The sequence below is a fragment of the Hyperolius riggenbachi genome, chromosome 3, assembly GCF_040937935.1.
Source record: "Hyperolius riggenbachi isolate aHypRig1 chromosome 3, aHypRig1.pri, whole genome shotgun sequence".
Taxonomy (NCBI): domain Eukaryota; kingdom Metazoa; phylum Chordata; class Amphibia; order Anura; family Hyperoliidae; genus Hyperolius; species Hyperolius riggenbachi.
Genome location: NC_090648.1, coordinates 111,916,557 through 111,943,149, shown reverse-complemented (window position 1 = coordinate 111,943,149; position 26,593 = coordinate 111,916,557). Strand labels below are relative to the sequence as shown.

At 49.6% G+C, this 26,593-nt stretch overlaps 1 protein-coding gene across 1 annotated transcript in view; it reads right to left on the bottom strand.

Annotated features, from left to right (window-relative positions):
• Nucleotides 1-26,593, bottom strand: part of NFU1 (NFU1 iron-sulfur cluster scaffold) — an 83,352-nt gene that overhangs the window by 23,925 nt on the left and 32,834 nt on the right. Inside the window, exon 7 of the mRNA XM_068274804.1 lies at nt 1,998-2,172. Coding sequence (XP_068130905.1) covers nt 1,998-2,172 — 175 coding nt within the window. The remainder of the gene's footprint in view (nt 1-1,997; nt 2,173-26,593) is intronic.

The following is a 26,593-nucleotide window of genomic DNA, read 5'->3' as shown; positions in this document are numbered from 1 at the left end:
GCCACAGATTTTCGATTGGATTTAGATCTGGACTTTGACTGGGCCATTCTAACACATAGATCTATATATATATATAATAGAGTAAGTGCCTCAACCTTCGAGCAAGAAGAAGAAGTACTTTGCATGAGAAAATGTATGCGTGCTCAATCACCAAGTTTTAGGCTTCTTTTCAACGGACTGTTGAGCTGTGTGCTCAGCAAGCAGTTACCAGGCAGCAGCAAGCAGTTACCAGGCAGCAGCAAGCAGTTACCAGGCAGCAGCAAGCAGTTACCAGGCAGCAGTGAGCAGATACCAGGCAGCAACAAGCAGTTTCCAGGCAGCAGCAAGCTGTTACCAGGCAGTAGTGAGCAGTTGTAAGAGTTTGAGAGGCATGTTACTGCCTATGAACTGTCCGTGGAAAAGAGGCCTACCCTAGCAAGTCTGGCTTTGCAAATCTGGCCTAATTGGCTATTCATGAGGAAATGCTCATGCAAATATGTATTTGCTTTTGCATGCCAAACTATGCAGGGTCAAAAAAACAATACTGCAAAGCGGTAGCCCTGCTACATGCCAGTGATGAGCGAAAATGCAAAAATTTGTTTTGATAAATTTTTACCGAATTTTCGCCTAATTTCGTTTTGACAGGCAAATTTTCCATCTAATTTTTTCACGTTAATTTTCGCCTAAGGCCAGTCATTTTCGCATTACTTGCGTATGATTGCGGACATTTTCCACATAAGGGCATTAGCGCCCGCATTCAGAGAAGTTTCTTGCGCATTATTGCGGGCATTTTTCCGTATAAACATCCGCATAGATTGAATTTCCATGCGGATTATTGTGGACATTTTTCCGCATAAGGGCAAAAGGATCCGCATACAATGAATTTTCGATGCTGGTCGAAAACGCAAATATTTCTGAAGATTTTCGTGAAAATTCGCCAAAAACCGCCAAATAATTATTTCCTCCACTGTAACTTATCTGTACGTTTTGGGGATGTGGGAGGAAACCGGAGTGCCTGGAGAAAACTCACATGGACACAGGGAGAACAGACAAACTGTGCCCTGGCTGGGATTAGAACCGGGGACTGAGCACTGCAAGTGCTATCCACTATGTCACCGTGCTGCCTATATAACTAAGGAAAGCTTAGGACCAATGTTGGGTCTTTGTTTAGGTCAGCGTCAATTTCTCCTTCATGGACTGTTGTCTCTGGAAACAGAAGTGAGTAAATCCCTCCAACAGTAACACAGGCAGTAATATAGATTATATATCAGTCACTGTGATCGAATCTGCCGGAGATTGATTATGCAACATGGCGGCAAGATCATAATTTCGATCGATCTCCAGCCAAAAACTATTGATTGCTCTGGACAGAAAGATCTCGCTTGAAAGTGGGCGGTCAGGTGCGTGGCAGTAGATTTCGGGACAACCGATGAACTCCCCATGAAGGAGTCACAAGGGCGGAGTTTCAGCTCTCTAATGATTTAGGGGTGAGAGGGTGAGTTACTGCCGCTGACACCCGCGGATCCTTGCAGCTCTGAGATAGAACTTTATATTAAACGTTTTATACATTATAAAATAGGTACCATATTTTTTGGACTATAAGACGCACCTAGGTGAAGGGGAAAAATATATACTAAACCTGGTGCATTCATGGTGAAGGGGTATCTTGTGGATTATGCCTCCTTTATACCTCATGCCCCCTTGCATCTCTTGTGTCTCCCTGTGACCTCCTCTGTCCCCCTTGTGTCCACCTCTGTCCTCCTTGTGTCCTCATCCATGCCCCTTTCTGTGCCCCTGTGTCCTCCTCTGCATGGGCACAGTACAGGGAGTCCCCTACATTGTGGCAGGCTGGAGGTTTGTATTGGTAGGCGTTCACAAGTCATAAACTCCCTGCATTTGGACTATAAGACGCAATGACTTCTTCCCCCCACTTTTGGGTGAGAAAAAGAGTCTTATAGTCCAAAAAGTACAGTACATTTCATGGAACTTCAATGAGACTGTAAGCATATGAACTGTACCTGCTCAACGCCCTCTACCTCTGGGATGTAGAACTGCAGCATGTTCTGAATGCCGTTCCTCAGTGTGATAATGGAACTAGGGCAACTTGTGCAGGAACCTTGTAGCTTCAGCTGAACAATGCCATCCTGAAAGCCACGGTACAGGACATCACCACCATCTTCCTGGACAGTAGGCCTAAGATAGAAACAGAGATAGACATGGCCTATAAATATACTATGCATGAGCTCAGCAATGCATTTCAAAGCAATACGATCTAGAGTACAGAGAGCTTTGAGTCCACCTTGTTTTCTGACAAACTTCAGCTCAAACTGAAGAAAATGTCCGTATATGCCTGGAGAAACTGAACAACTGGCTTCAAACTGCACTCAAATGAATGTTAAATTAAAGCTGTAGTGAAGTCTAAGGTTCATCTACACTACATCTGAGAGCAAGTTCAGACTCGGAACACAAATCGCGAATCGCAACTGATATTTGCATTGTGATTCCCGTTCAATAGAACTAGAATCACATCACAGTCGTCCCCAATTGCTGCATGCAGCACGTTTGTGTTTTTGCAAATTGCAAAGCTGCAGCGAGAATGATCCCATAGGGATACATTAGCAACAGTGCTTTGCTGAGCGCCCAAGTGTGGAATCAGCCCTCAAGGTAGCCAAACACAAGTCTAGCACGTGATCATTCATTCCATAATTAGAAGTGGAATAAGTACCGTATATACCCACTTTTCCCTCAGAAACCAGGAAAAAGCTATTGACTCACGTATAGGCCCTCTCCCCAGTATAGCCCCCTCCACAGTAGCCAGATATGCCCCCAGTAGAAGTCAGCCCCATTTCCCATAGCCAGATGTGCCACAAGGATGATACAGCTGTGTCTCAAGACGCCACTCGGTGGCATCATAGATATGAAACACAGCGATTGCCGCACAGAAAAAATTCCTGGTCTATGCACCACTGACTCGTTGCTTGCCCCGCTCTACAAGCCAGGGGACACAGGTAGTCTTGAGCAGCGCATTCTGCACACCATGTTGCAGGGGAAGGGGGCACGGACACAGCAAGGAGCCAGCCGGCAAGAGCAGGATCTCCAGTGCATGATCTTTACGCTCCTCTGACAGTAACAAAACCTGCTCCACCATCTGTTCTGCTCCACTGACTCGCATATAAGCCGAGGGGGTAACTTTTCAGCACATTTTTTTGTGCTGAAAAATTAGGCTTATACACAAGTATATAAGGTTGTACTAAATCCAGGAGACCCTCTTGTCCTCTAGCTCCCGCATCTAGGACTTCTCACCAGCATCACCTCTTCTTTGGAACGCTCTACTTCATTCTGTCCCGCATGCTTCAAGCCTGGAAACCTTCAAAAGTACTCTCAAAATCCACCTGTTCAAACAACCCTGTAATTTGCTATAGGTAGCATTGGAGGTTTACTACCTCATTTACTAACTGGCATCTGATGGTCGAATCTGCTGCAAATCTATCGGTGTATGGCCACCTTAAGTTTAACACTTCTGCTGACACTTCTCTGCATTGCCTGTGTGTTGAGCTATATATTTGCCCATTGCTATCTCAGAAAACAATTATTAGTAATGGTTTCAGGTGTCAGTTTAGGGACTGCATGACTGCATGTCTCAGCATTTCTTCATACGTGGGAAACTGTAATGCAGAACTGCTGATTCAGAGAGTGAATTCCTTTTCACACCAGCACTACAGTACAAAGACATCTGGAATGTAAACTGCTGCTGTGCGCAAATCAGACTCTCTGCCCTCCAGCTCTGCAAGTTATTACTGTTCTATTCCTGGACGTGGACTTTAAAGGGGTGTATCAGTATGCAGGGCCGGATTTTTACTTTCCAATGCCCTAGGCCTGCTGTCATCTAGCGCCCCCCCCCCCCCATTGCCACCACCAAAAAACATTCTATCCAACACTCTGACTGGCGATCATTGGTTTGAATTAGCTCATTTCAGTTGTGCTGCTCTGCCTCCCATTCAGCCAAGAATCAGAGGATGCTCTGTCTGCTCAATAATTCCTTAGACTATACTGGCGTTGGTTGCTGTGCACATCAAGTGGCCAGAGCATGCGCTGCTTCTTTGTCCTCTGTGCGACTGGCTGCAGTCGGAGCTACAAACAGGTGGCAGGGCAGCTCAATGGAGAGAAGCCCATCCAAAACAGAGAACAGGTATGTAGCAAACATCCTCTCAATACCCACTTTGGATGTTTGGTTGCAATTAGAGTGGATTTTAACTCAGAACTTCCTCTCTGCTTCAAAAGATACACAACAACATAATAACCTTAAAAAAAAACATTTCTTTGTTACAGCTGATACAAATCCTGCAATAAATCGGCAGTGTCTACTACCTGCTTTCATGGAGGCAGACATATTGTTAACATTGCTTAACATTGCTATTGTTAACTGTGCTTTCAAATGAGCTTAGATGTTGTGGCAGTCAGGTGACACAGGGGAGAGATCAAATTACAACTTCAGATTAGACACAGATGAGGAGGAATTACACAGGCTCTCTAAAAACATACATGGTGGCTTTTTGTATGTTTTCCTTCTGTCCTGTGCAAGAGTTCAGCTCCACTTTAAAGCATCTGAATGATATTTATTTATATTTGCTGAAAAATCTATGTATCTCTTTTGAATGCTGAATGTACATATGGTGGTGTGCTCTAACATATAGACAGTATACAGGAACAAAGTCTGAAGGAGGCTTATTAGCAGAAAGCTTACTCTTTTTCTTTTAAGCCAATAAATGGTATCATCCTGATTCAAAACTCTCTGCTTTCACTGATGGCGAAGATGGTACAATGCTTTACTGCTACAGGAAAGGAGAAGGATGCCAAACTACTAGCATAGCATTTATCGAGAGCCGAGTCTATTGCCATTAAGAATTAAAAAAATAATGATACCATTGTCATACGAAATGCGGACAAGGGGGGTGCAGTAGTCATCCTCAACAAGCATGACTATCAAGCAGAGGCACTTAGACAAGTGGGAGACTCTCGAATCTATGCCACGCTTCCAGGGGACCCTACACAGAAATTCCACAAACAACTTCGTGGTCTTCTTAGTTATGGTGAGAGCCTGGGGGTTTTGGATCGTAAACTGGTAAACTATCTAGCCACTGATTGTCCCATAATTCCGGTGTTCCACCATCTTCCTAAGATCCATAAGCCGGGCGCTCCTCCGGAGGGCAGGCCGATTGTGGCTGGGATTGGCTCCCTGTGGGAGCGCCTAGGCGATTGGGTTGACTCCATGTTGCAGCCTTTGGTTAGGAGACTACCTGGGTATCTGAATGATACCAAACATCTATTGGCCAGTGTGTCTGACTTGGGGTGGGATGCGGATTGCAGTTGGCTGACCATTGATGTCAAGGCCCTGTACTCTTGTATCCCACACCATTTGGCTCTCACTGCCCTCCAGTATCATTTACAAAAGTACTCTGATTTCTCTTCAGACCTCTGTGTTTTCATTTCTGCTGCGGTGGAGTTCCTCCTCACCCGAAATTATTTTATGTTCGATGGCGCCTTTTACCTCCAGAGGTGTGGTGCGTCAATGGGCGCTAAGTTCTCCCCCTCCCTGGCAAATTTTTATATGGGATGGTGGGAGGAGTTCCACATCTTTGGGGGTGAGGGGCGCCATCTGGAGCAGATTAGATGGTATGGAAGATTCATAGATGATATTCTGATAGTCTGGAGGGGGGACTCCACTGCAATTACCACATTCATGTGCTATCTTAATAGCAACTCATGCAATCTGGAATTTACCCATACCTGGCATCCTACCACTATAAACTATCTTGATTTATCTCTGAGTGGAAACCTTGAAGTGGGTGGGATTGTGACCAGGACTTACAGAAAGGAGTGTGCAGGGAACTCCACTTTGCAGGCGAGGAGTTGTCATCCGTCGCATACTATTCGAGCCATCCCGGTGGGCGAGATTATCAGGGCGCGCCGGAATTGCTCGGCAGATGTGGCTCTTGAAATGGAGTTCCAGGTGGTGGAGCAGCGTTTATGCGAAAGGGGTTATCCAAAATGGACCATCATGGAGGGTAGAAAACGGGCCGAGTCGATCCCTAGGGAACGCTTAATACGAGGTCACGCAGCAGATCGGGACCAGGGCAGGAAGCCCATGTTTGTCACGACTTTTATTTCGGAATTTCAGAAAGTCAGACAGGTCATTGCCAAATATCTTCCTATCCTAGAGGGAGATAAGGATTTGCGACCCTACATACAAAAAGGTGTTGGTTTTGCAAGCCGACGGGCTCCAACACTAGGTAGTATCCTTTCTCCTAGTCTTTTCCGCTCTCGAACCGTCTCCGCCACCTGGCTGTCTATGAAGGGCTCTTTCAAATGTGCTCTTCCCTCCTGCAACTATTGTGTTTTGCACAGGAGGACACAATGCATTGAATCTTTGGCCAATGGTTACAGGTCCCAGATGAAGCACTTCATTAATTGCAATACTACCGTCTTTCCCCTAATTTAAGACCTACCTCGAAAGTAAGGCCTCCCTTATATTTCAAGCATGCTTGAAATATAAGGCCTACCCCGAAAATTAGGCCTAGCTGGGGGGGGGGCGCTGTGTGTATGGGGAGGTGCGTGGACTCTTACCGCACCTCCCTTGTGGCTGCGTCCCCCTCCGTTCCTGGTAATTCCTCCGGTGGCAGCGGCATTGTAATGGATCTGTGTGAGGGCGCCCTTTGATCTTCACGCAGTACGCCAGGCCGGCTCTGCGCTGGCGCTCTCTTCCTGTCATCAAGTGCGCCCGGCAGATGCGTCCCAGGCGCACATTGATTAATCAATGTGCGCCTGGGACGCATCTGCCGGGCGCACATGATGACAGGAAGAGAGCGCCAGCGCAGAGCCGGCCTGGCGTACTGCGTGAAGATCAAAGGGCGCCCTCACAGATCCATTACAATGCCGCTGCCACCGGAGGAATTACCAGGAACGGAGGGGGACGCAGCCACAAGGTAGGTGCGGTAAGAGACCACGCACCTGCCCATACACAAAGCGTCTAGCCCCTCCCACCCCCGAAAATAAGCCCTAGCACACATTTCCTCCCCAAAAAGAATATAAGACAGTGTCTTATATTCGGGGAAAGACGGTAGGAATGTGATTTATCTGGTGACCTGTGGCACTTGTGCCTTGCAGTATGTGGGGTGTACTACCAGACCTCTAAAGGCCCGCATCTCAGAACATTATTTGGGGGCAGGGTGGGCCACCTCCAATATATCGAATGTGGCTAAGCATTATCGTACAGTTCATCACGGTGATATGTCTGGCTTCTCTTTTCAGGGCATAGAAAGAATTTTTCTGCCAGTAAGAGGAGGTGATTTAGAGGCGATGATCCGTAAACGAGAAGCTTTTTGGATTTTTCGTCTGGGAACTAGGACTCCCCAGGGACTCAATGCCAGATGTGATGTAGCCCTAGTTACAGGTTAGGGATCTTTATGATTGGTTTGTTCACTTTGTGATTCTCACCTTTGTTTTTGCCATCTCTAAGTAGGCTGTTGCATATGCTCCCCTATTTTCCTCTTATGTACCAATGTGCAGTTGTGTGATATGATGTTACCAGCATGTATCATCTAGGATTGCTTCAAAATTGGTTTTGCTCCTTATGCATATACATTTTTAACTTTGATGTCTAATTTTATATATGCTTTGTGTATATGTTTTAAAAGACTGGTGAGGCAAGAAGCATGGGTGGAGTTGATATTGGAGTTTGCTCCTCCCCCATTTGGGGCGATTTCGGCCCCACCCCTAATTGCTTCTCTTTTCTCTTTTTAAGTCTGACACCTAGTTCTGTAAAGCAGCTATGATTAAGGACCTTGGTCCGAAACATGTCAGCTGCTCAGTTTTGGGTGTTTAACCACTTCACAACGGAGGGGTTTTACCCCTGAAACACCAGCGCGATTTTTACTTTGCAGCGCTGCTTCCATTCATTTTTTTCTGTCTTATGATTGGTTATTGGGGACTGGGGTCCCCATAACCAACCAATGGACTGCAGAGCGGGGGTGTGTGCGCACGCACGGGTCGCGGGGGTGCGCGATCGCGCGCTGCACGTTTGTTTACTTTAGGTTGTTATGAATGAAGACTGCTTCTGTTTGAAGCAGATTTCATTCTGTTCGCAATCGGCGAGTCTAATTGGATTTAGGAACGCTTGTTCCTAGCGTCCAATTAGTCACCTGCTGTGCTGGCTGGCTGGAGTGTGCGCGCGAGGTCCCCGCCCACTCCCAGCCAGTAAACAAACAAGTGCGCCTTTCTCCGTCCCTGGGGGTGAAGCGGTGCGCAGAGGGACGGAGAAATTTAGCACTGGGGGGGTGAAGTGGTTAAGGATATGTCCTAAATAAAGATCACTCGTGGAGACATTGTTGCGGACCTCTCCTTTGTTCTACATTGATTAGGTCGGGCTGCCTGTGGTCCAGCACTGTCTGCCGAGGCGCGGTGGAGCGGTCACCCCAATCTACCTTTACTAGCATAGAGGTAGTAACAGCTCAGGTGACAGTGACAGTTTAAAAATGAAAGCAAAGCAAACAGCATTTTTATTCCTGCAGTTCTCATAGATGGTAGGAACTGAAGGGCAGAAAATGAGTCAGGAAAGAGTTAACTGAGACCACTGCTGGCTAGGAAGAAAAAAAACCTAAAGCCATAAATTTATGTAGACTAGAGATAAGAAAGTGTAATTTACAGCTGCTGGGGTCAGTGTCACAGCTGTAAAGGAGAAAGTGAAGAAACTAGCAGAGCTCACTGATGTCTGTGAATGCCTGCATTAAAACTCAGCGGAACTTAATTCTATCTGCTTTGTAATGTAAATCCCTGGTATTTCTCACATCAACTTGTATGTCCATGATACAGAGGAATGGATCATCAGGTGAGGTGACAGCAGATGTTGATTGTCATAACACACCAGGAATTGTGAGAAAGAGACTTGCTGGAATTGGGGAACTCTGGAATTCAGCTATTAGTGAAGAGTAGGGCACTGGCTGGCTGCTCTGCGGGACAAGAAGGTGATTAACTTTGACATATGACCTCTTCTCTCTCCAAGTCATGCCGCCTTCTTATCTTATCTGATTTTATTGCCCTAGGCCATGGCCTTTGTGGCCTTCCCAGAAATCCGGCCCTGTCAGTATGTTCTCTGACTCACACTAAAGGCTCCTATACACTGTCAACTAGCAATGCCTTTAACAATCGTTGTTCGATCGTTAGCGCACCTTTAAGACAATGAGCACTGTACAGATGTGCTATTTAACTATAGTAGAGCATTGTGCACTATTCTAAAAAGAGGGGAGGACGGACGTAAGTGTGGCACATGAGCAAGTGGCAACCAGCAAGACAGAAAAGTAAGAGCATAATGGGGTTGCTAAACAATATCGTAATGCAGCAGTACACACACTGGATTCTCAGCCAAGACACTGTCAAACAATCGATTTCAAATCTGTGTATAGTGTGTGGAGGGATTCGCCCATGTAGATCCCTCTCTGATCAAATAATGATTTTAAAGTGAACCTCCAGACTAAAAATCTACTTGGCAGCACTGAAAAGGCTTGGTGTTTCTTTAACAGTTTCACAGCATTAGAACTTTGTTTTTCCTACCCAAGCCTCATTTTTAGCTGCACGGAAGACAACTGCCAGGGCAATTTTCCCCTGATGCTGTGCAAAGCATGATAGGATTTCTGATGTTGTTCTCACTCTGCTGTTTTGGTGCAATTTTTTTTTTTTATTCGAGATTTGAAGCCTAGCGCATGCAGCTGGGAGTGGTGATCAGGACAGTTGGAACTGGGTCTCATGCTCCCTGTCACCTTCTTTCAACCAAAAAGATGGCTGCCCCCATGAAATCCCAAACATTTGCCTGTTCATTTAAAACAGGGTGGGTAAGAGATTATATTACCTATCTATTTTAATTAACATAACTAATGTAACCTAATGACCGTATGTTTGTTTAGGCTGAAGTTCCCCTTTAAGAGGGATTTATTTGTTGCCCACAACAACAAGTGTTAGGCTCCCTGCACACGATTCCGATTTTTAATAGGTTTTTACATCCAATTCCGATTTTTAATCATTACTGCACACTGCATTTTTTCTACCGTTTTTCTGTTGATTGCATTCAGGGAAAATCGGAATTGCAAATCGGAAACAGAATAGCAAAACGGATTTTCAGTGTGCATCGAGCCTTATGCTGGGAATACACGGGTCGATCCGGCGGCCGATTAGCCACCGGATCGACCCCAGTCGCGTCCCCGTAGATCGATTACCGCTCGTTCCCGCCGGCACTTCCTTATCAGCGCTCGATTCCCTGCCATTGTCCGCCGGCGGGGATCGAGTGGGTGGGAGTCGAGCGGCTTGATCGGGCCAGCTGAATATCATCAGCTGGCGGGATCAGCTGGTCGATACACGGCACAGAAACGTACCATGTATCCCCAGCATAAGGCCTGCTTACCGACGTGCCCCACTTCCACCTTGTACACAGACTCACCTTATCTATTGTTTTCTTCCTTTGTCCCTTGAGGCTAGTTTCACATATTGTGCAGTGTGATTGTCCTGCGGCAGGAGAACCCTGGGCAGGATGATCACATCGCACCATTCCCCCATGTGCAGTACCCTGAGGCAGAGTGCTCCAACAGGGTAATATGCATAACACTGCCCTCCGCTCAGTGACGTGCTTCCTGCTGGACAGGAGTACATCATTGATGTTTTGCCGCTCCGCGCCTTCTTGGCGTGACCGCATATTTACACTTACTGCGCTGCCATAGACATGTATTGCTGCATAATCCGTGCAGTAGACACAGCTCATGCGGCAACGCACTGCAGTGTTTGCCGTGGCCTTACGTCAGTTTCACTACTTCCGTCGCACCACATCGCCATAGTATGTAAGTCCCCATAGACTTATATTGAGCACGTGACGAGCTGCAGCGGGGAGAGTACAACGATGCAGTAAATGTAACAGTAGCCTTGCTTTATAAGCTCATAAAGGCAGGGCTCTCTCTTCTAGTGGTTTCTCGCACTGCTGTGTAATCGATATACATTTTGTGCCACTATGTACAATTTGCAAATTTAGCTGATCAGTGTATTTGCTGTTCCTCGCATTATTTATGTGTCAGAAAATACTATGTATTGTCTATTTTACAGAGCCACAGAACAAGAGGGTACTAAACAAAATTTAAAAAAAAAAAACACTGTAGAAGAATGCTAGGTAGTAAATCATTACCTAAGAGAGCTTGAAAAACCTGCTTATAAAGCTAGAGAGGCTTCATAGTAAGGTCTAAGACTCCTGTCTCCATCACCGTCAAATCCAGGAGGCGTGGCATGGGAATGTAAACTTAAGCTAACCTCCCTAAAGGATAGATTTCCCTACACTGTATGATCAAGGAACACTCCTGAAATTTGGAAACATGGCAACACGAGACTCAACTTACAAGCAAATTCAATTTACAAATAAACTCCCGAAGCATGACCTGTAGTGGCCTGTAGGGGACAGCTGGTATGATGACAGGGTTTAGAAGCAGAACAAACACTTCAGAAGGTTATAGTAGAAATAATTCTTGCCATGGCAAAATTAGACAGCCAATGTGCAGTCTGTAAAAACTTTTACCACAGAAATGCAGAAACCCAGCCATCTAGGTGTGCTTATAGACTATCATAAACACATCCATGATTCCCACAGCTGCGATTGGATTGGTAAGCTTCATCCTACTCTTGTAGGAGGGTTTTGGTGATCGTTGTAGTGACCTTGTACTCAAGAATACCTAGGTAACCAGAGAGACCAGGAGCCCAATGGTATAGTATCCTCTATAATAAAACCCCTCTATGCGTCCCGTGTCCGTGTGTGTGTCCCTGTGCTTACGCTTCTGCGCATGTGCCGCAGGGACACCCTTTGGACAAGGAGCAGGACAGCCAGGGGCGGCCGGCCGTGTGCGCGCGGCGGAGTGACAGACCTAGCCCGTTTTTAAACAGGCTAAGGTCACTAGTCGTTAATAAATGGGAAGTTGTAGATATATAGCTATACTTTCAAGAGTGGGTTGCAGATCCCTGCAACCTCCGTATAAGCCAGCGGGAAATGAACCGTCCCCGCTCAGTTGACCAGATCCTATCCAAAGCTGGATGGCCGCTCTCCTGGGTTTGTAGTTTTTAGGGGGGAAAAACGATTACCTCCAAATGGGGTTCATCTGGATACTTGTCATAAGGATGGAAGCGCCCAAGTGGAAAAATATATATAAACTTCTAATACTTAAAATAAGAACGAGAGCTCATCTCTCACCTCTCCTGACGGCAAAAACACCAGTAGTACTGGAAAAGTATTAATTCAAAATTAGATATCTGAGTGTGATCTGTTTGCCAGCTTAAAGAGAGCCATACATCTCTCAACTTGGTGGCCGATCGACCACCAACCGAACCGATAATTATCATTGCACTGGATGTCAATTGGTGTCGCCAAGAGCATGCCCGATCAACGTTGCAACCAATTTTAGGCCGGAATTGGTCGCATGTATGGGATATGCTGCAAGATGTCGGGCTATCGTGGTCGATCAGGTGCGCCACAGTAACAGCGAGCGATATCGGGACAAGCGACATGCACGGTGAACCCCCCCGCGGTGTTTTCCCTAGTGTATAAATGTGCACCCCATGTGTGCATTCACACATCCTGTGTCGCTCACTGTGTGGTGCCCATCTGTCTTCGGAATCCCCTGCTCGCTCTTCCATTAGTGGTCGTCACATACGCGCCACGTGCTATGCGCAGAAGGGATTCTAAAGACAGATGGGCACTGTGCAGTGGGCGACATAGGGCTAGTAATGTATAAATGCACACACAGGGGGCACATTTATACACTAGGGGGGAAGCAGTGAGGCGGCGGACTCGGCAGATTCTCAAGAGATTACCTGCTGAAATCAATCGGGATTCGGTCTGCGATGTATGGGCAGCTGACAGATCTCTCTAATCAGATTCAATCAGAGAGAGAATTATCTCTTAGTCGAATCTGCCCATCATCGCTAGATGTATGGCCACCTTTAGGCTGGTTTCACACTGTAAACCAGTGTTAGCGATGCGGTGCGGCACTTCCATGGCACCGCATCGCTCTGCCAGAAACAGGTCTTCAGGGAACACCGCGCATTAGTACGCGCTGTTCGCTGTCTGTTCCGTTAGTATGCGCTGTTCTCTGTCTGTTCCGTAGTACGCGCTGTTCTCTGTCTGTTCCGTTAGTACGCGCTGTTCCTTGTCTGTACCGTTAGTACGCGCTGTTCCCTGTCTGTTCCGTTAGTACGCGCTGTTCCCTGTCTGTTCCGTTAGTACGCGCTGTTCCCTGTCTGTTCCGTTAGTACGCGCTGTTCCCTGTCTGTTCCGTTAGTACGCGCTGTTCCCTGTCTGTTCCGTTAGTACGCGCTGTTCCCTGTCTGTTCCGTTAGTACGCGCTGTTCCCGGTCTGTTCCGTTAGTACGCGCTGTTCCCTGTCTGTTCCGTTAGTACGCGCTGTTCCCTGTCTGTTCCGTTAGTACGCGCTGTTCCCTGTCTGTTCCGTTAGTACGCGCTGTTCCCTGTCTGTTCCGTTAGTACGCGCTGTTCCCTGTCTGTTCCGTTAGTACGCGCTGTTCCCTGTCTGTTCCGTTAGTACGCGCTGTTCCCTGTCTGTTCCGTTAGTACGCGCTGTTCCCTGCCTGTTCCGTTAGTACGCGCTGTTCCCTGCCTGTTCCGTTAGTACGCGCTGTTCCCTGCCTGTTCCGTTAGTACGCGCTGTTCCCTGCCTGTTCCGTTAGTACGCGCTGTTCCCTGCCTGTTCCGTTAGTACGCGCTGTTCCCTGCCTGTTCCGTTAGTACGCGCTGTTCCCTGTCTGTTCCGTTAGTACGCGCTGTTCCCTGTCTGTTCCGTTAGTACGCGCTGTTCCCTGTCTGTTCCGTTAGTACGCGCTGTTCCCTGTCTGTTCCGTTAGTACGCGCTGTTCCCTGTCTGTTCCGTTAGTACGCGCTGTTCCCTGTCTGTTCCGTTAGTACGCGCTGTTCCCTGTCTGTTCCGTTAGTACGCGCTGTTCCCTGTCTGTTCCGTTAGTACGCGCTGTTCCCTGTCTGTTCCGTTAGTACGCGCTGTTCCCTGTCTGTTCCGTTAGTACGCGCTGTTCCCTGTCTGTTCCGTTAGTACGCGCTGTTCCCTGTCTGTTCCGTTAGTACGCGCTGTTCCCTGTCTGTTCCGTTAGTACGCGCTGTTCCCTGTCTGTTCCGTTAGTACGCGCTGTTCCCTGTCTGTTCCGTTAGTACGCGCTGTTCCCTGTCTGTTCCGTTAGTACGCGCTGTTCCCTGTCTGTTCCGTTAGTACGCGCTGTTCCCTGTCTGTTCCGTTAGTACGCGCTGTTCCCTGTCTGTTCCGTTAGTACGCGCTGTTCCCTGTCTGTTCCGTTAGTACGCGCTGTTCCCTGTCTGTTCCGTTAGTACGCGCTGTTCCCTGTCTGTTCCGTTAGTACGCGCTGTTCCCGGTCTGTTCCGTTAGTACGCGCTGTTCCCTGTCTGTTCCGTTAGTACGCGCTGTTCCCTGTCTGTTCCGTTAGCACGCGCTGTTACCTGTCTGTTCCGTTAGCACGCGCTGTTCCCTGTCTGTTCCGTTAGTACGCGCTGTTCCCTGTCTGTTCCTTTAGTACACGCTGTTTCCTGTCTGTTCCTTTAGTACGCTCTGCTCCTTGTCTGTTCCGTTAGTACGCGCTGTTCCCTGTCTGTTCCGTTAGTACGCGCTGTTCCCTGTCTGTTCCGTTAGTACGCGCTGTTCCCTGTCTGTACCGTTAGTACGCGCTGTTCCTTCTCTGTTCCATTAGCACGCGCTGTTCCCTGTCTGTTCCGTTAGCACGCGCTGTTCCCTGTCTGTTCCGTTAGCACGCGCTGTTCCCTGTCTGTTCCGTTAGCACGCGCTGTTCCCTGTCTGTTCCGTTAGCACGCGCTGTTCCCTGTCTGTTCCGTTAGCACGCGCTGTTCCCTGTCTGTTCCGTTAGCACGCGCTGTTCCCTGTCTGTTCCGTTAGCACGCGCTGTTCCCTGTCTGTTCCGTTAGCACGCGCTGTTCCCTGTCTGTTCCGTTAGCACGCGCTGTTCCCTGTCTGTTCCGTTAGCACGCGCTGTTCCCTGTCTGTTCCGTTAGCACGCGCTGTTCCCTGTCTGTTCCGTTAGCACGCGCTGTTCCCTGTCTGTTCCGTTAGCACGCGCTGTTCCCTGTCTGTTCCGTTAGCACGCGCTGTTCCGTTAGCACGCGCTGTTCCCTGTCTGTTCCGTTAGTACGCGCTGTTCCGTCTGTTCCGTTAGTACGCGCTTTTCCCTGTCTGTTCCGTTAGTACGCGCTGTTCCCTGTCTGTTCCGTTAGTACGCGTTGTTCCCTGTGTGTTCCGTTAGTACGCGCTGTTCCCTGTCTGTTCCGTTAGTACGCGCTGTTACCTGTCTGTTCCGTTAGTACGCGCTGTTACCTGTCTGTTCCGTTAGTACGCGCTGTTCCCTGTCTGTTCCGTTAGTACGCGCTGTTCCGTCTGTTCCGTTAGTACGCGCTGTTCCCTGTCTGTTCCGTTAGTACGCGCTGTTCCCTGTCTGTTCCGTTAGTACGCGCTGTTCCCTGTCTGTTCCGTTAGTACGCGCTGTTCCCTGTCTGTTCCGTTAGTACGCGCTGTTCCCTGTCTGTTCCGTTAGTACGCGCTGTTCCCTGTCTGTTCCGTTAGTACGCGCTGTTCCCTGTCTGTTCCGTTAGTACGCGCTGTTCCCTGTCTGTTCCGTTAGTACGCGCTGTTCCCTGTCTGTTCCGTTAGTACGCGCTGTTCCCTGTCTGTTCCGTTAGTACGCGCTGTTCCCTGTCTGTTCCGTTAGTACGCGCTGTTCCCTGTCTGTTCCGTTAGTACGCGCTGTTCCCTGTCTGTTCCGTTAGTACGCGCTGTTCCCTGTCTGTTCCGTTAGTACGCGCTGTTCCCTGTCTGTTCCGTTAGTACGCGCTGTTCCCGGTCTGTTCCGTTAGTACGCGCTGTTCCCTGTCTGTTCCGTTAGTACGCGCTGTTCCCTGTCTGTTCCGTTAGCACGCGCTGTTACCTGTCTGTTCCGTTAGCACGCGCTGTTCCCTGTCTGTTCCGTTAGTACGCGCTGTTCCCTGTCTGTTCCTTTAGTACACGCTGTTTCCTGTCTGTTCCTTTAGTACGCTCTGCTCCTTGTCTGTTCCGTTAGTACGCGCTGTTCCCTGTCTGTTCCGTTAGTACGCGCTGTTCCCTGTCTGTTCCGTTAGTACGCGCTGTTCCCTGTCTGTACCGTTAGTACGCGCTGTTCCCTGTCTGTTCCGTTAGCACGCGTTGTTCCCTGTCTGTTCCGTTAGCACGCGCTGTTCCCTGTCTGTTCCGTTAGCACGCGCTGTTCCCTGTCTGTTCCGTTAGCACGCGCTGTTCCCTGTCTGTTCCGTTAGCACGCGCTGTTCCCTGTCTGTTCCGTTAGTACGCGCTGTTCCGTCTGTTCCGTTAGTACGCGCTTTTCCCTGTCTGTTCCGTTAGTACGCGCTGTTCCCTGTCTGTTCCGTTAGTACGCGTTGTTCCCTGTGTGTTCCGTTAGTACGCGCTGTTCCCTGTCTGTTCCGTTAGTACGCGCTGTTACCTGTCTGTTCCGTTAGTACGCGCTGTTACCTGTCTGTTCCGTTAGTACGCGCTGTTCCCTGTCTGTTCCGTTAGTACGCGCTGTTCCGTCTGTTCCGTTAGTACGCGCTGTTCCCTGTCTGTTCCGTTAGTACGCGCTGTTCCCTGTCTGTTCCGTTAGTACGCGCTGTTCCCTGTCTGTTCCGTTAGTACGCGCTGTTCCCTGTCTGTTCCGTTAGTACGCGCTGTTCCCTGTCTGTTCCGTTAGTACGCGCTGTTCCCTGTCTGTTCCGTTAGTACGCGCTGTTCCCTGTCTGTTCCGTTAGTACGCGCTGTTCCCTGTCTGTTCCGTTAGTACGCGCTGTTCCCTGTCTGTTCCGTTAGTACGCGCTGTTCCCTGTCTGTTCCGTTAGTACGCGCTGTTCCCTGTCTGTTCCGTTAGTACGCGCTGTTCCCTGTCTGTTCCGTTAGTACGCGCTGTTCCCTGTCTGTTCCGTTAGTACGCGCTGTTCCCTGTCTGTTCCGTTAGTACGCGCTGTTCCCTGTCTGTTCCGTTAGTACGCGCTGTTCCCGGTCTGTTCCGTTAGTACGCGCTGTTCCCTGTCTGTTCCGTTAGTACGCGCTGTTCCCTGTCTGTTCCGTTAGCACGCGCTGTTACCTGTCTGTTCCGTTAGCACGCGCTGTTCCCTGTCTGTTCCGTTAGTACGCGCTGTTCCCTGTCTGTTCCTTTAGTACACGCTGTTTCCTGTCTGTTCCTTTAGTACGCTCTGCTCCTTGTCTGTTCCGTTAGTACGCGCTGTTCCCTGTCTGTTCCGTTAGTACGCGCTGTTCCCTGTCTGTTCCGTTAGTACGCGCTGTTCCCTGTCTGTACCGTTAGTACGCGCTGTTCCTTCTCTGTTCCATTAGCACGCGCTGTTCCCTGTCTGTTCCGTTAGCACGCGCTGTTCCCTGTCTGTTCCGTTAGCACGCGCTGTTCCCTGTCTGTTCCGTTAGCACGCGCTGTTCCCTGTCTGTTCCGTTAGTACGCGCTGTTCCGTCTGTTCCGTTAGTACGCGCTTTTCCCTGTCTGTTCCGTTAGTACGCGCTGTTCCCTGTCTGTTCCGTTAGTACGCGTTGTTCCCTGTGTGTTCCGTTAGTACGCGCTGTTCCCTGTCTGTTCCGTTAGTACGCGCTGTTACCTGTCTGTTCCGTTAGTACGCGCTGTTACCTGTCTGTTCCGTTAGTACGCGCTGTTCCGTCTGTTCCGTTAGTACGCGCTGCTCCCTGTCTGTTCCGTTAGTACGCGCTGCTCCCTGTCTGTTCCGTTAGTACGCGCTGTTCCCTGTCTGTTCCGTTAGTACGCGCTGTTCCCTGTCTGTACCGTTAGTACGCGCTGTTCCCTGTCTGTACCGTTAGTACGCGCTGTTCAGTGTCTGTTCCTTTAGTACGCGCTGTTCCCTGTCTGTTCGTTTAGTACGCGATGTTCCGTCTGTTCCTTTAGTACGCACTGTTCCCTGTCTGTTCCTTTAGTACGTGCTGTTCCCTGTCTGTTCCTTTAGTACGCGCTGTTCCGTCTGTTCCTTTAGTACGCGCTGTTCCGTCTGTTCCTTTAGTACGCGCTGTTCCCTGTCTGTTCCTTTAGTACGCGCTGTACCCTGTCTGTTCCGTTAGTACGCGCTGTTCCCTGTCTGTTCCGTTAGTACGCGCTGTTCCTTGTCTGTACAGTTAGTACGTGCTGTTCCCTGTCTGTACCTTTAGTACGCGCTGTTCCTTCTCTGTTCCGTTAGCACGCGCTGTTCCTTCTCTGTTCCGTTAGCACGCGCTGTTCCCTATCTGTTCCGTTAGCACGCGCTGTTCCCTGTCTGTTCCGTCAGCACGCGCTGTTCCCTGTCTGTTCCGTTAGCACGCGCTGTTCCCTGTCTGTTCTGTTAGCACGCGCTGTTCCCTGTCTGTTCCGTTAGCACGCGCTGTTCCCTGTCTGTTCCGTTAGCACGCGCTGTTCCCTGTCTGTTCCGTTAGCACGCGCTGTTCCCTGTCTGTTCCGTTAGCACACGCTGTTCCCTGTGTGTTCCGTTAGTAAGCGCTGTTCCCTGTCTGTTCCGTTAGCACACGCTGTTCCCTGTCTGTTCCGTTAGTACGCGCTGTTCCCTGTCTGTTCCGTTAGTATGCGCTGTTCCGTCTGTTCCGTTAGTACGCGCTGTTCTGTCTGTTCCGTTAGTACGTGCTGCTCCCTGTCTGTTCCGTTAGTACGCGCTGTTCCCTGTCTGTTCCGTTAGTACCCGCTGTTCCCTGTCTGTACCATTAGTACGCGCTGTTCCCTGTCTGTTCCGTTAGTACGCGCTGTTTCCTGTCTGTTCCTTTAGTACGCTCTGCTCCCTGTCTGTTCCGTTAGTACGCGCTGTTCCCTGTCTGTTCCGTTAGTACGCGCTGTTCCCTGTCTGTTCCGTTAGTACACGCTGTTCCCTGTCTGTTCCGTTAGTACGCGCTGTTCCTTGTCTGTACCGTTAGTACGTACTGTTCCCTGTCTGTACCGTTAGTACACGCTGTTCCTTCTCTGTTCCATTAGCACGCGCTGTTCCCTGTCTGTTCCGTTAGCACGCGCTGTTCCCTGTCTGTTCCGTTAGCACGCGCTGTTCCCTGTCTGTTCCGTTAGCACGCGCTGTTCCCTGTCTGTTCCGTTAGCACGCGCTGTTCCCTGTCTGTTCCGTTAGCACGCGCTGTTCCCTGTCTGTTCCGTTAGCACGCGCTGTTCCCTGTCTGTTCCGTTAGCACGCGCTGTTCCCTGTCTGTTCCGTTAGCACGCGCTGTTCCCTGTCTGTTCCGTTAGCACGCGCTGTTCCCTGTCTGTTCCGTTAGCACGCGCTGTTCCCTGTCTGTTCCGTTAGCACGCGCTGTTCCCTGTCTGTTCCGTTAGCACGCGCTGTTCCCTGTCTGTTCCGTTAGCACGCGCTGTTCCCTGTCTGTTCCGTTAGTACGCGCTGTTCCCTGTCTGTACCGTTAGTACGCGCTGTTCCCTGTCTGTACCGTTAGTACGCGCTGTTCAGTGTCTGTTCCTTTAGTACGCGCTGTTCCCTGTCTGTTCGTTTAGTACGCGATGTTCCGTCTGTTCCTTTAGTACGCACTGTTCCCTGTCTGTTCCTTTAGTACGTGCTGTTCCCTGTCTGTTCCTTTAGTACGCGCTGTTCCGTCTGTTCCTTTAGTACGCGCTGTTCCCTGTCTGTTCCTTTAGTACGCGCTGTACCCTGTCTGTTCCGTTAGTACGCGCTGTTCCCTGTCTGTTCCGTTAGTACGCGCTGTTCCTTGTCTGTACAGTTAGTACGTGCTGTTCCCTGTCTGTACCTTTAGTACGCGCTGTTCCTTCTCTGTTCCGTTAGCACGCGCTGTTCCTTCTCTGTTCCGTTAGCACGCGCTGTTCCCTATCTGTTCCGTTAGCACGCGCTGTTCCCTGTCTGTTCCGTCAGCACGCGCTGTTCCCTGTCTGTTCCGTTAGCACGCGCTGTTCCCTGTCTGTTCCGTTAGCACGCGCTGTTCCCTGTCTGTTCCGTTAGCACGCGCTGTTCCCTGTCTGTTCCGTTAGCACGCGCTGTTCCCTGTCTGTTCCGTTAGCACGCGCTGTTCCCTGTCTGTTCCGTTAGCACACGCTGTTCCCTGTGTGTTCCGTTAGTAAGCGCTGTTCCCTGTCTGTTCCGTTAGCACACGCTGTTCCCTGTCTGTTCCGTTAGTACGCGCTGTTCCCTGTCTGTTCCGTTAGTATGCGCTGTTCCGTCTGTTCCGTTAGTACGCGCTGTTCCGTCTGTTCCGTTAGTACGTGCTGCTCCCTGTCTGTGCCGTTAGTACGCGCTGTTCCCTGTCTGTTCCGTTAGTACCCGCTGTTCCCTGTCTGTACCATTAGTACGCGCTGTTCCCTGTCTGTTCCGTTAGTACGCGCTGTTTCCTGTCTGTTCCTTTAGTACGCTCTGCTCCCTGTCTGTTCCGTTAGTACGCGCTGTTCCCTGTCTGTTCCGTTAGTACGCGCTGTTCCCTGTCTGTTCCGTTAGTACACGCTGTTCCCTGTCTGTTCCGTTAGTACGCGCTGTTCCTTGTCTGTACCGTTAGTACGTACTGTTCCCTGTCTGTACCGTTAGTACACGCTGTTCCTTCTCTGTTCCATTAGCACGCGCTGTTCCCTGTCTGTTCCGTTAGCACGCGCTGTTCCCTGTCTGTTCCGTTAGCACGCGCTGTTCCCTGTCTGTTCCGTTAGCACGCGCTGTTCCCTGTCTGTTCCGTTAGCACGCGCTGTTCCCTGTCTGTTCCGTTAGCACGCGCTGTTCCCTGTCTGTTCCGTTAGCACGCGCTGTTCCCTGTCTGTTCCGTTAGCACGCGCTGTTCCCTGTCTGTTCCGTTAGCACGCGCTGTTCCCTGTCTGTTCCGTTAGCACGCGCTGTTCCCTGTCTGTTCCGTTAGCACGCGCTGTTCCCTGTCTGTTCCGTTAGCACGCGCTGTTCCCTGTCTGTTCCGTTAGCACGCGCTGTTCCCTGTCTGTTCCGTTAGCACGCGCTGTTCCCTGTCTGTTCCGTTAGCACGCGCTGTTCCCTGTCTGTTCCGTTAGCACGCGCTGTTCCCTGTCTGTTCCGTTAGCACGCGCTGTTCCCTGTCTGTTCCGTTAGCACGCGCTGTTCCCTGTCTGTTCCATTAGTACGCGCTGTTCCCTGTCTGTTCCGTTAGCACGCGCTGTTCCCTGTCTGTTCCGTTAGCACGCGCTGTTACCTGTCTGTTCCGTTAGTACGCGCTGTTCCCTGTCTGTTCCGTTAGTACGTGCTTTTCCCTGTCTGTTCCGTTAGTACGCGCTGTTCCCGGTCTTCCGTTAGTACGCGCTGTTCCCTGTCTGTTCCGTTAGTACCCGCTGTTCCCTGTCTGTACCATTAGTACGCGCTGTTCCCTGTCTGTTCCGTTAGCACGCGCTGTTCCCTGTCTGTTCCGTTAGCATGCGCTGTTACCTGTCTGTTCCGTTAGTACGCGCTGTTCCCTGTCTGTTCCGTTAGTACGTGCTTTTCCCTGTCTGTTCCGTTAGTACGCGCTGTTCCCGGTCTTCCGTTAGTACGCGCTGTTCCCTGTCTGTTCCGTTAGTACGCACTGTTCCGTCTGTTCCGTTAGTACGCGCTGTTCCCTCTCTGTTCCGTTAGTACGCGCTGTTCCCTGTCTGGCCACCAGCCAAGCAGGAAGTGACGTGTGCTTGCCGTCACTTCCTGCTTCGGGGTATGCCTAACTGCACGGAAGCATATTGTAAAAACACGTTTCCGCGCATGCATGCCACGTTGGTTATTGTTTTAAAATCCACACGTCGCCATAGACTAACATGACTTCCGGGCCCGCGCAGATGGCCGCAAGACGACACAAAAGCATTGCGGTAATGTAGCTTTCGACCTGCGTCGGGGGTGCGGTGAAAACGTCACTGTAGACAAGTATATAACTATTTGCAGGTGTACTTCTATTCAGATTTCCCATACGCACTAAATGTATGAGAAAGGGAGATGACCTCAGGCACACCCATACCTGAATTTCTGTTACACCTCATTTGTGGCTGTCGAGTCATAAACTTGGTCTAGTGACACATTCATTGTGATTATACCGCAGTGATGTCTGAGGGAGTGGAGTCATCTCAGTCTGTGCTTCTATCTACTGTAAACTATCATCATAACACAGATCATTGAAACTCTCTCTCTCCACTGGGAGGGGCGGGTTCTGCATTCTTTACTTATCAAACAGTAGATTAGCACAGATTCACTCTATGTTGTCACAGACCACATAATGAGAGGAATAACCATGTCATACTGCTTAGGAATTAGTAGCCCAACTATTTACATTACATTCCTAGCTCATGTATTAACCACGGTGTATAAAAATACAATAAAAGAGTAGTATACGTAAGCTGGATTCTTGGGAGAGGCGGCCTGATGCCCTAGTGAGAGATCTGGACTGCTGCATGATCTTGTCAAGAGTGCAGGTTGAGAGCCTTGCTCTCCATTGTACACAAACCTCAACAGAATGGGGATAGTGACACATCTGTACAGCACTCGGCCCAGAACATAATTGTGGGAGTGTGTACAGTGGGAGGGCAAGGGTACAAGTCGAATGTGTATAGGAGGCAGATGCATGCAGTTACCAAGCATGGGTACAGGCGGAGGGCGTAACTACATGAGCAGCCCCTATGACCGCAGAGGCACCCGGAGATGTAAGGGGGCTCCAACTACTACTTCACTCACACTGATACAGGGGTCCATCCTGTATACAGTGCTTCTCCTTTCTGTCAAGCTCTTCATTAGCTACCAATCATCCAGAGGATTTCAGTTGAAACTCTTAACCCTAACCTAGAAAACTCTCCACAATCTCCTGTGTGTGTCTTCTCACTAGATTCCAGATACCAACCCAACCACAATCTCAGATCTGCACATGACCTTCTTTTATCTTCCTTTAGAATCCTTTGCGGGTGTGAAGATTACATCGCCCACACTTGTTTTATGACCCTTGCACGATGGGCCGCAAGGCTGTGAGAGTCACCAGAGGTTGGCAGGAGAAAGAGTGAAAACATTAGGGGGTCCCATCAAAGTTTTGCTGGGGGGGGGGGGGGGGGGGGTATGATTTGTAGTTACACTACTGGGTACATGTACAGTGTATGTGTTCAGAGCCGAAACCAGGAAAGAAAGGGGCCACCATAGGAGCCCAGTATAAAAGCTGTGATTAGTGTCACCCAATAGAGGACTGGCTGATTTAATCAATGTGATCAGATCTGCATGAAACATTAGTGTAGGAACACACTAGGCAGAATCGCATATGCGTTTTCCATAACACATAGTGGAAAACGCATAGGCGATTCTGCCTAGTGTCTTCCTAGCCTCAATGAAAAATCAACCAGCAAAGGGAGGTCCCAACATTTCAACCACTGCATTAGCTCTTCATGAGCACCTCTCAATGTGCTTAGAATCATCTATAATAAAACTTAACTGTCCCTGTGTCATCCTCTTTCCCTGTCTGTGTGTCTGTGTTTTTTTTGTACTGCGCATGTGCGCAGTACAGTTATCCGTTGGGACAGGACGGGCCAGGGAGCAGGACGGGCACACGACGGGCAGGTGCGTGCATGCGCACTAACATGCAGTGGCAGTATCATGACCTAGAGCCCGTTTTTAAACGGGCTTAGGTAGACTAGTAGTAGTAATAATTAAAAGTTCCCCTCCTTACATCTCTATCTTGAGCAGGATTTAGTGCTCCGTATCCATTGGGTTGTATAGAGTGCTTGAGGGTGCCTGTCACGGAACAGCCGTGAGAAACTAGAACGCAATCGGTTTATTGCGCCGATCGCCCTGGATGGTAGTCAGGCCAGCGATCTAGAGATTGACATTCTGGGTTTTTTTTAAATAGGAAGTTTTTTTTCCCCTGTTAGCAGCTGGCAGGAAGACTGGCCCTGTGACTGCTGATTAAGCCAGAGGTGTAAACTCAAAGTTTGTCTAAGCTGATCTCACATTCAGATGTTAATTGAAGGAGCCAACAGGGCCTTTCATAGACGGAGATCCCAAGAAGCAGACACAGCTGGACTCCAGTCAGGCTGACTCCAGCCTTAGCAGGAAGAAATGAATGTACTATATAATCTTTTGCCCATTTACAGAATACAATAAATAGGGTGGTTATGAGAGCGGTATCATTGGATCCGTAGGGTCATGCTGGATCTCTTGATACCAGTCGAGAGGGGCCCGGGGCCCCTACAACCCAGGTATGAATCTACCCAGGACCCTGATCTGCTGCACTAGCCATGTCGGATATCATATTAATCTGTATTTTCCTCCAAGTATGAAGCTGTTACCCCCCTAAATGTAACGTGTATGGTTCAGGAGTTACAGCAATTCATAAGTTTAGCTCTAAAATCTCTCAGAGGGAATGAACTGTCATTTGCTGGTAGCTCAGAGGGGGCCGGCATTGCCACACCCCCAAACCAGCTTCATCAAAAGCACAGAGCCAGCAGGCGGGCTTGAGTCCTCCACCCTGAAAACATCTTGAACTCATCGGTGCCAGCTTGAGGATATGCTGGCATCCACCTGGTCTGAACTCTGAACTTTGATTGAAACCCAGAACTCTGATTTTCCCCACAAAAAAGGACATCTTTCCAGGAACTAAGTATTTTTCTCCCTTCTTTTATTTTTTATACTGGCTATTACTGTTTTAATAATTGTTGATTTTAATAATTGTCTGTATATATTAATTATTTATATTGCTGTGAATAAAAGACTTCCTCCAAGTCATTCACTGTTCCGCTACCCTGCTTATCAGCACACACAGAACTGATCCCGGGTCTCTGAAGATACGCTACTGTTTGTTTGTTGTTGGCTAGACAGAATACCGTGTGTTTAACCGTTTTATTCGCAGGACTAGTCAGTCAGTAAATCGGGTCCACTGGCCCATACCAGTGGTGGTTGCAGATACCGTGGAATTGTGTGTACATTGTAATTACCCGTGTCTCACAGGCTCCCTTCTGGGCTGTCTGCGGCTAATTCTTAACGGTTCCTGCGCATTGACTGTGACCAGAGTTCGCACAATCCGTGCGCTGGCACCGTTTAGAAGGCTAAGTGCGGTCAGCCACTAGGGCTCCCGTGACAGTGTTAGGCAGCGGTTGGGACCTGTGTTGTGCTGAAAGTATCTAAGATAGCGCTAGCGCTATCAAGAAACGAACTAATTCGTTGGTGTAGCTGGAAGGCAATATATTTTTTATATATACAGAGAGACTGTGTAGCCAGTACCCCTCCCCAAAAGTTTTATTTTATTTGGCGTGGAAATGTCCGGGAACTACAAGAAAATGTGCCTGGCGGACCTGCAAAATCTTTGCCAAGAGAGAGGCATTGATGTCGGCCGCAAGAAACAAGGGGACCTGGTAACGGAATTGTTTCAATGGGATACCCAGCAACTGCAGGAGCTGGATGTGTCTGCTGAGGTAGACGCTGACCCATCTGACTCAAGGCAAGGGGAACCAGAGACTGAGACTCCTGACCGTACAGAGGTTGTGCATCCTGAGGGCCCTGCATCAACAGTTACGCAGGAGAATGTCAGTGTGGACCCCAATCCCAGAGTTTCTGAAAATACTCGCCCGGAACTGGCCAGTACTGGACTGTCCGTTTGTACTGATCCGATAATGCAGCAGGCATTACGACAGCTGATGGAGACGGACCTGGACAAGTACCTGCAGTACATGCGTGAGGAGCGCCAATCTGCTGCTGCTGCTGCAGAACGCCACGCGGAGAGGGATGCCGCTGAGCGAGAACGGGAGCGCCAATCTGCAGAGGCGCGAGAGAGACGACAGCATGAGCTCGACATGGCAAAGGTTCAACAGGCCAGCCGGAGTTCACCGCCCAGCCTCCCTGCTGAAGGAGCTGCAGCACCCGTAAGTGCAAAATTTAAATTTGCTAATATTGAGAAAGACACAGACATTGACTTGTTTTTGCGGTCTTTTGAAAAAGCGTGCCGTCAGTATCGTCTGTCCCAAGACCAGTGGGCCAGACATCTGACACCTTTGCTGCGCTACAAAGCGCTTGATGCCTTCGCAGAATTGCCTGCGGAGAAGGATAATGATTATGCTACTATAAAAGACGCTATCATTACTAAGTACCAGCTGACGCCAGAAGCCTATCGGAAAAAGTTCAGGGCCTGGCAGAAAAAGTCTTCTGATTCGTACCGAGATGTGGTCAGCAGCTTGCTCACCACACTCCGCCAGTGGACTCTAGGCCTCACCAAAGGGTCTTATGGCGTCCTGGAGGACTTGATAGTCCTCGAACAATTTCTGAACATTTGCCCTGCTGATGTACGACAGTTTGTGTTAGAACGCAGGCCGGCTTCAGCCACTGTCGCTGCAGACCTTGCTGAGACTTTTGCAACTACCCGGGTGGCTGATACCCGCAGAACTGTCCCATCCAGCTGGAGAGGAGGTCAGCCCAATACCTCGGCAGACCCTCCTGCCCCTGTGAGCCGTCAGCCACAGAGGCCATCCAGCACAGCTTCTGCACCCAGGGCTGCAGCCCCTGGAGAGGTCACCTGTCACT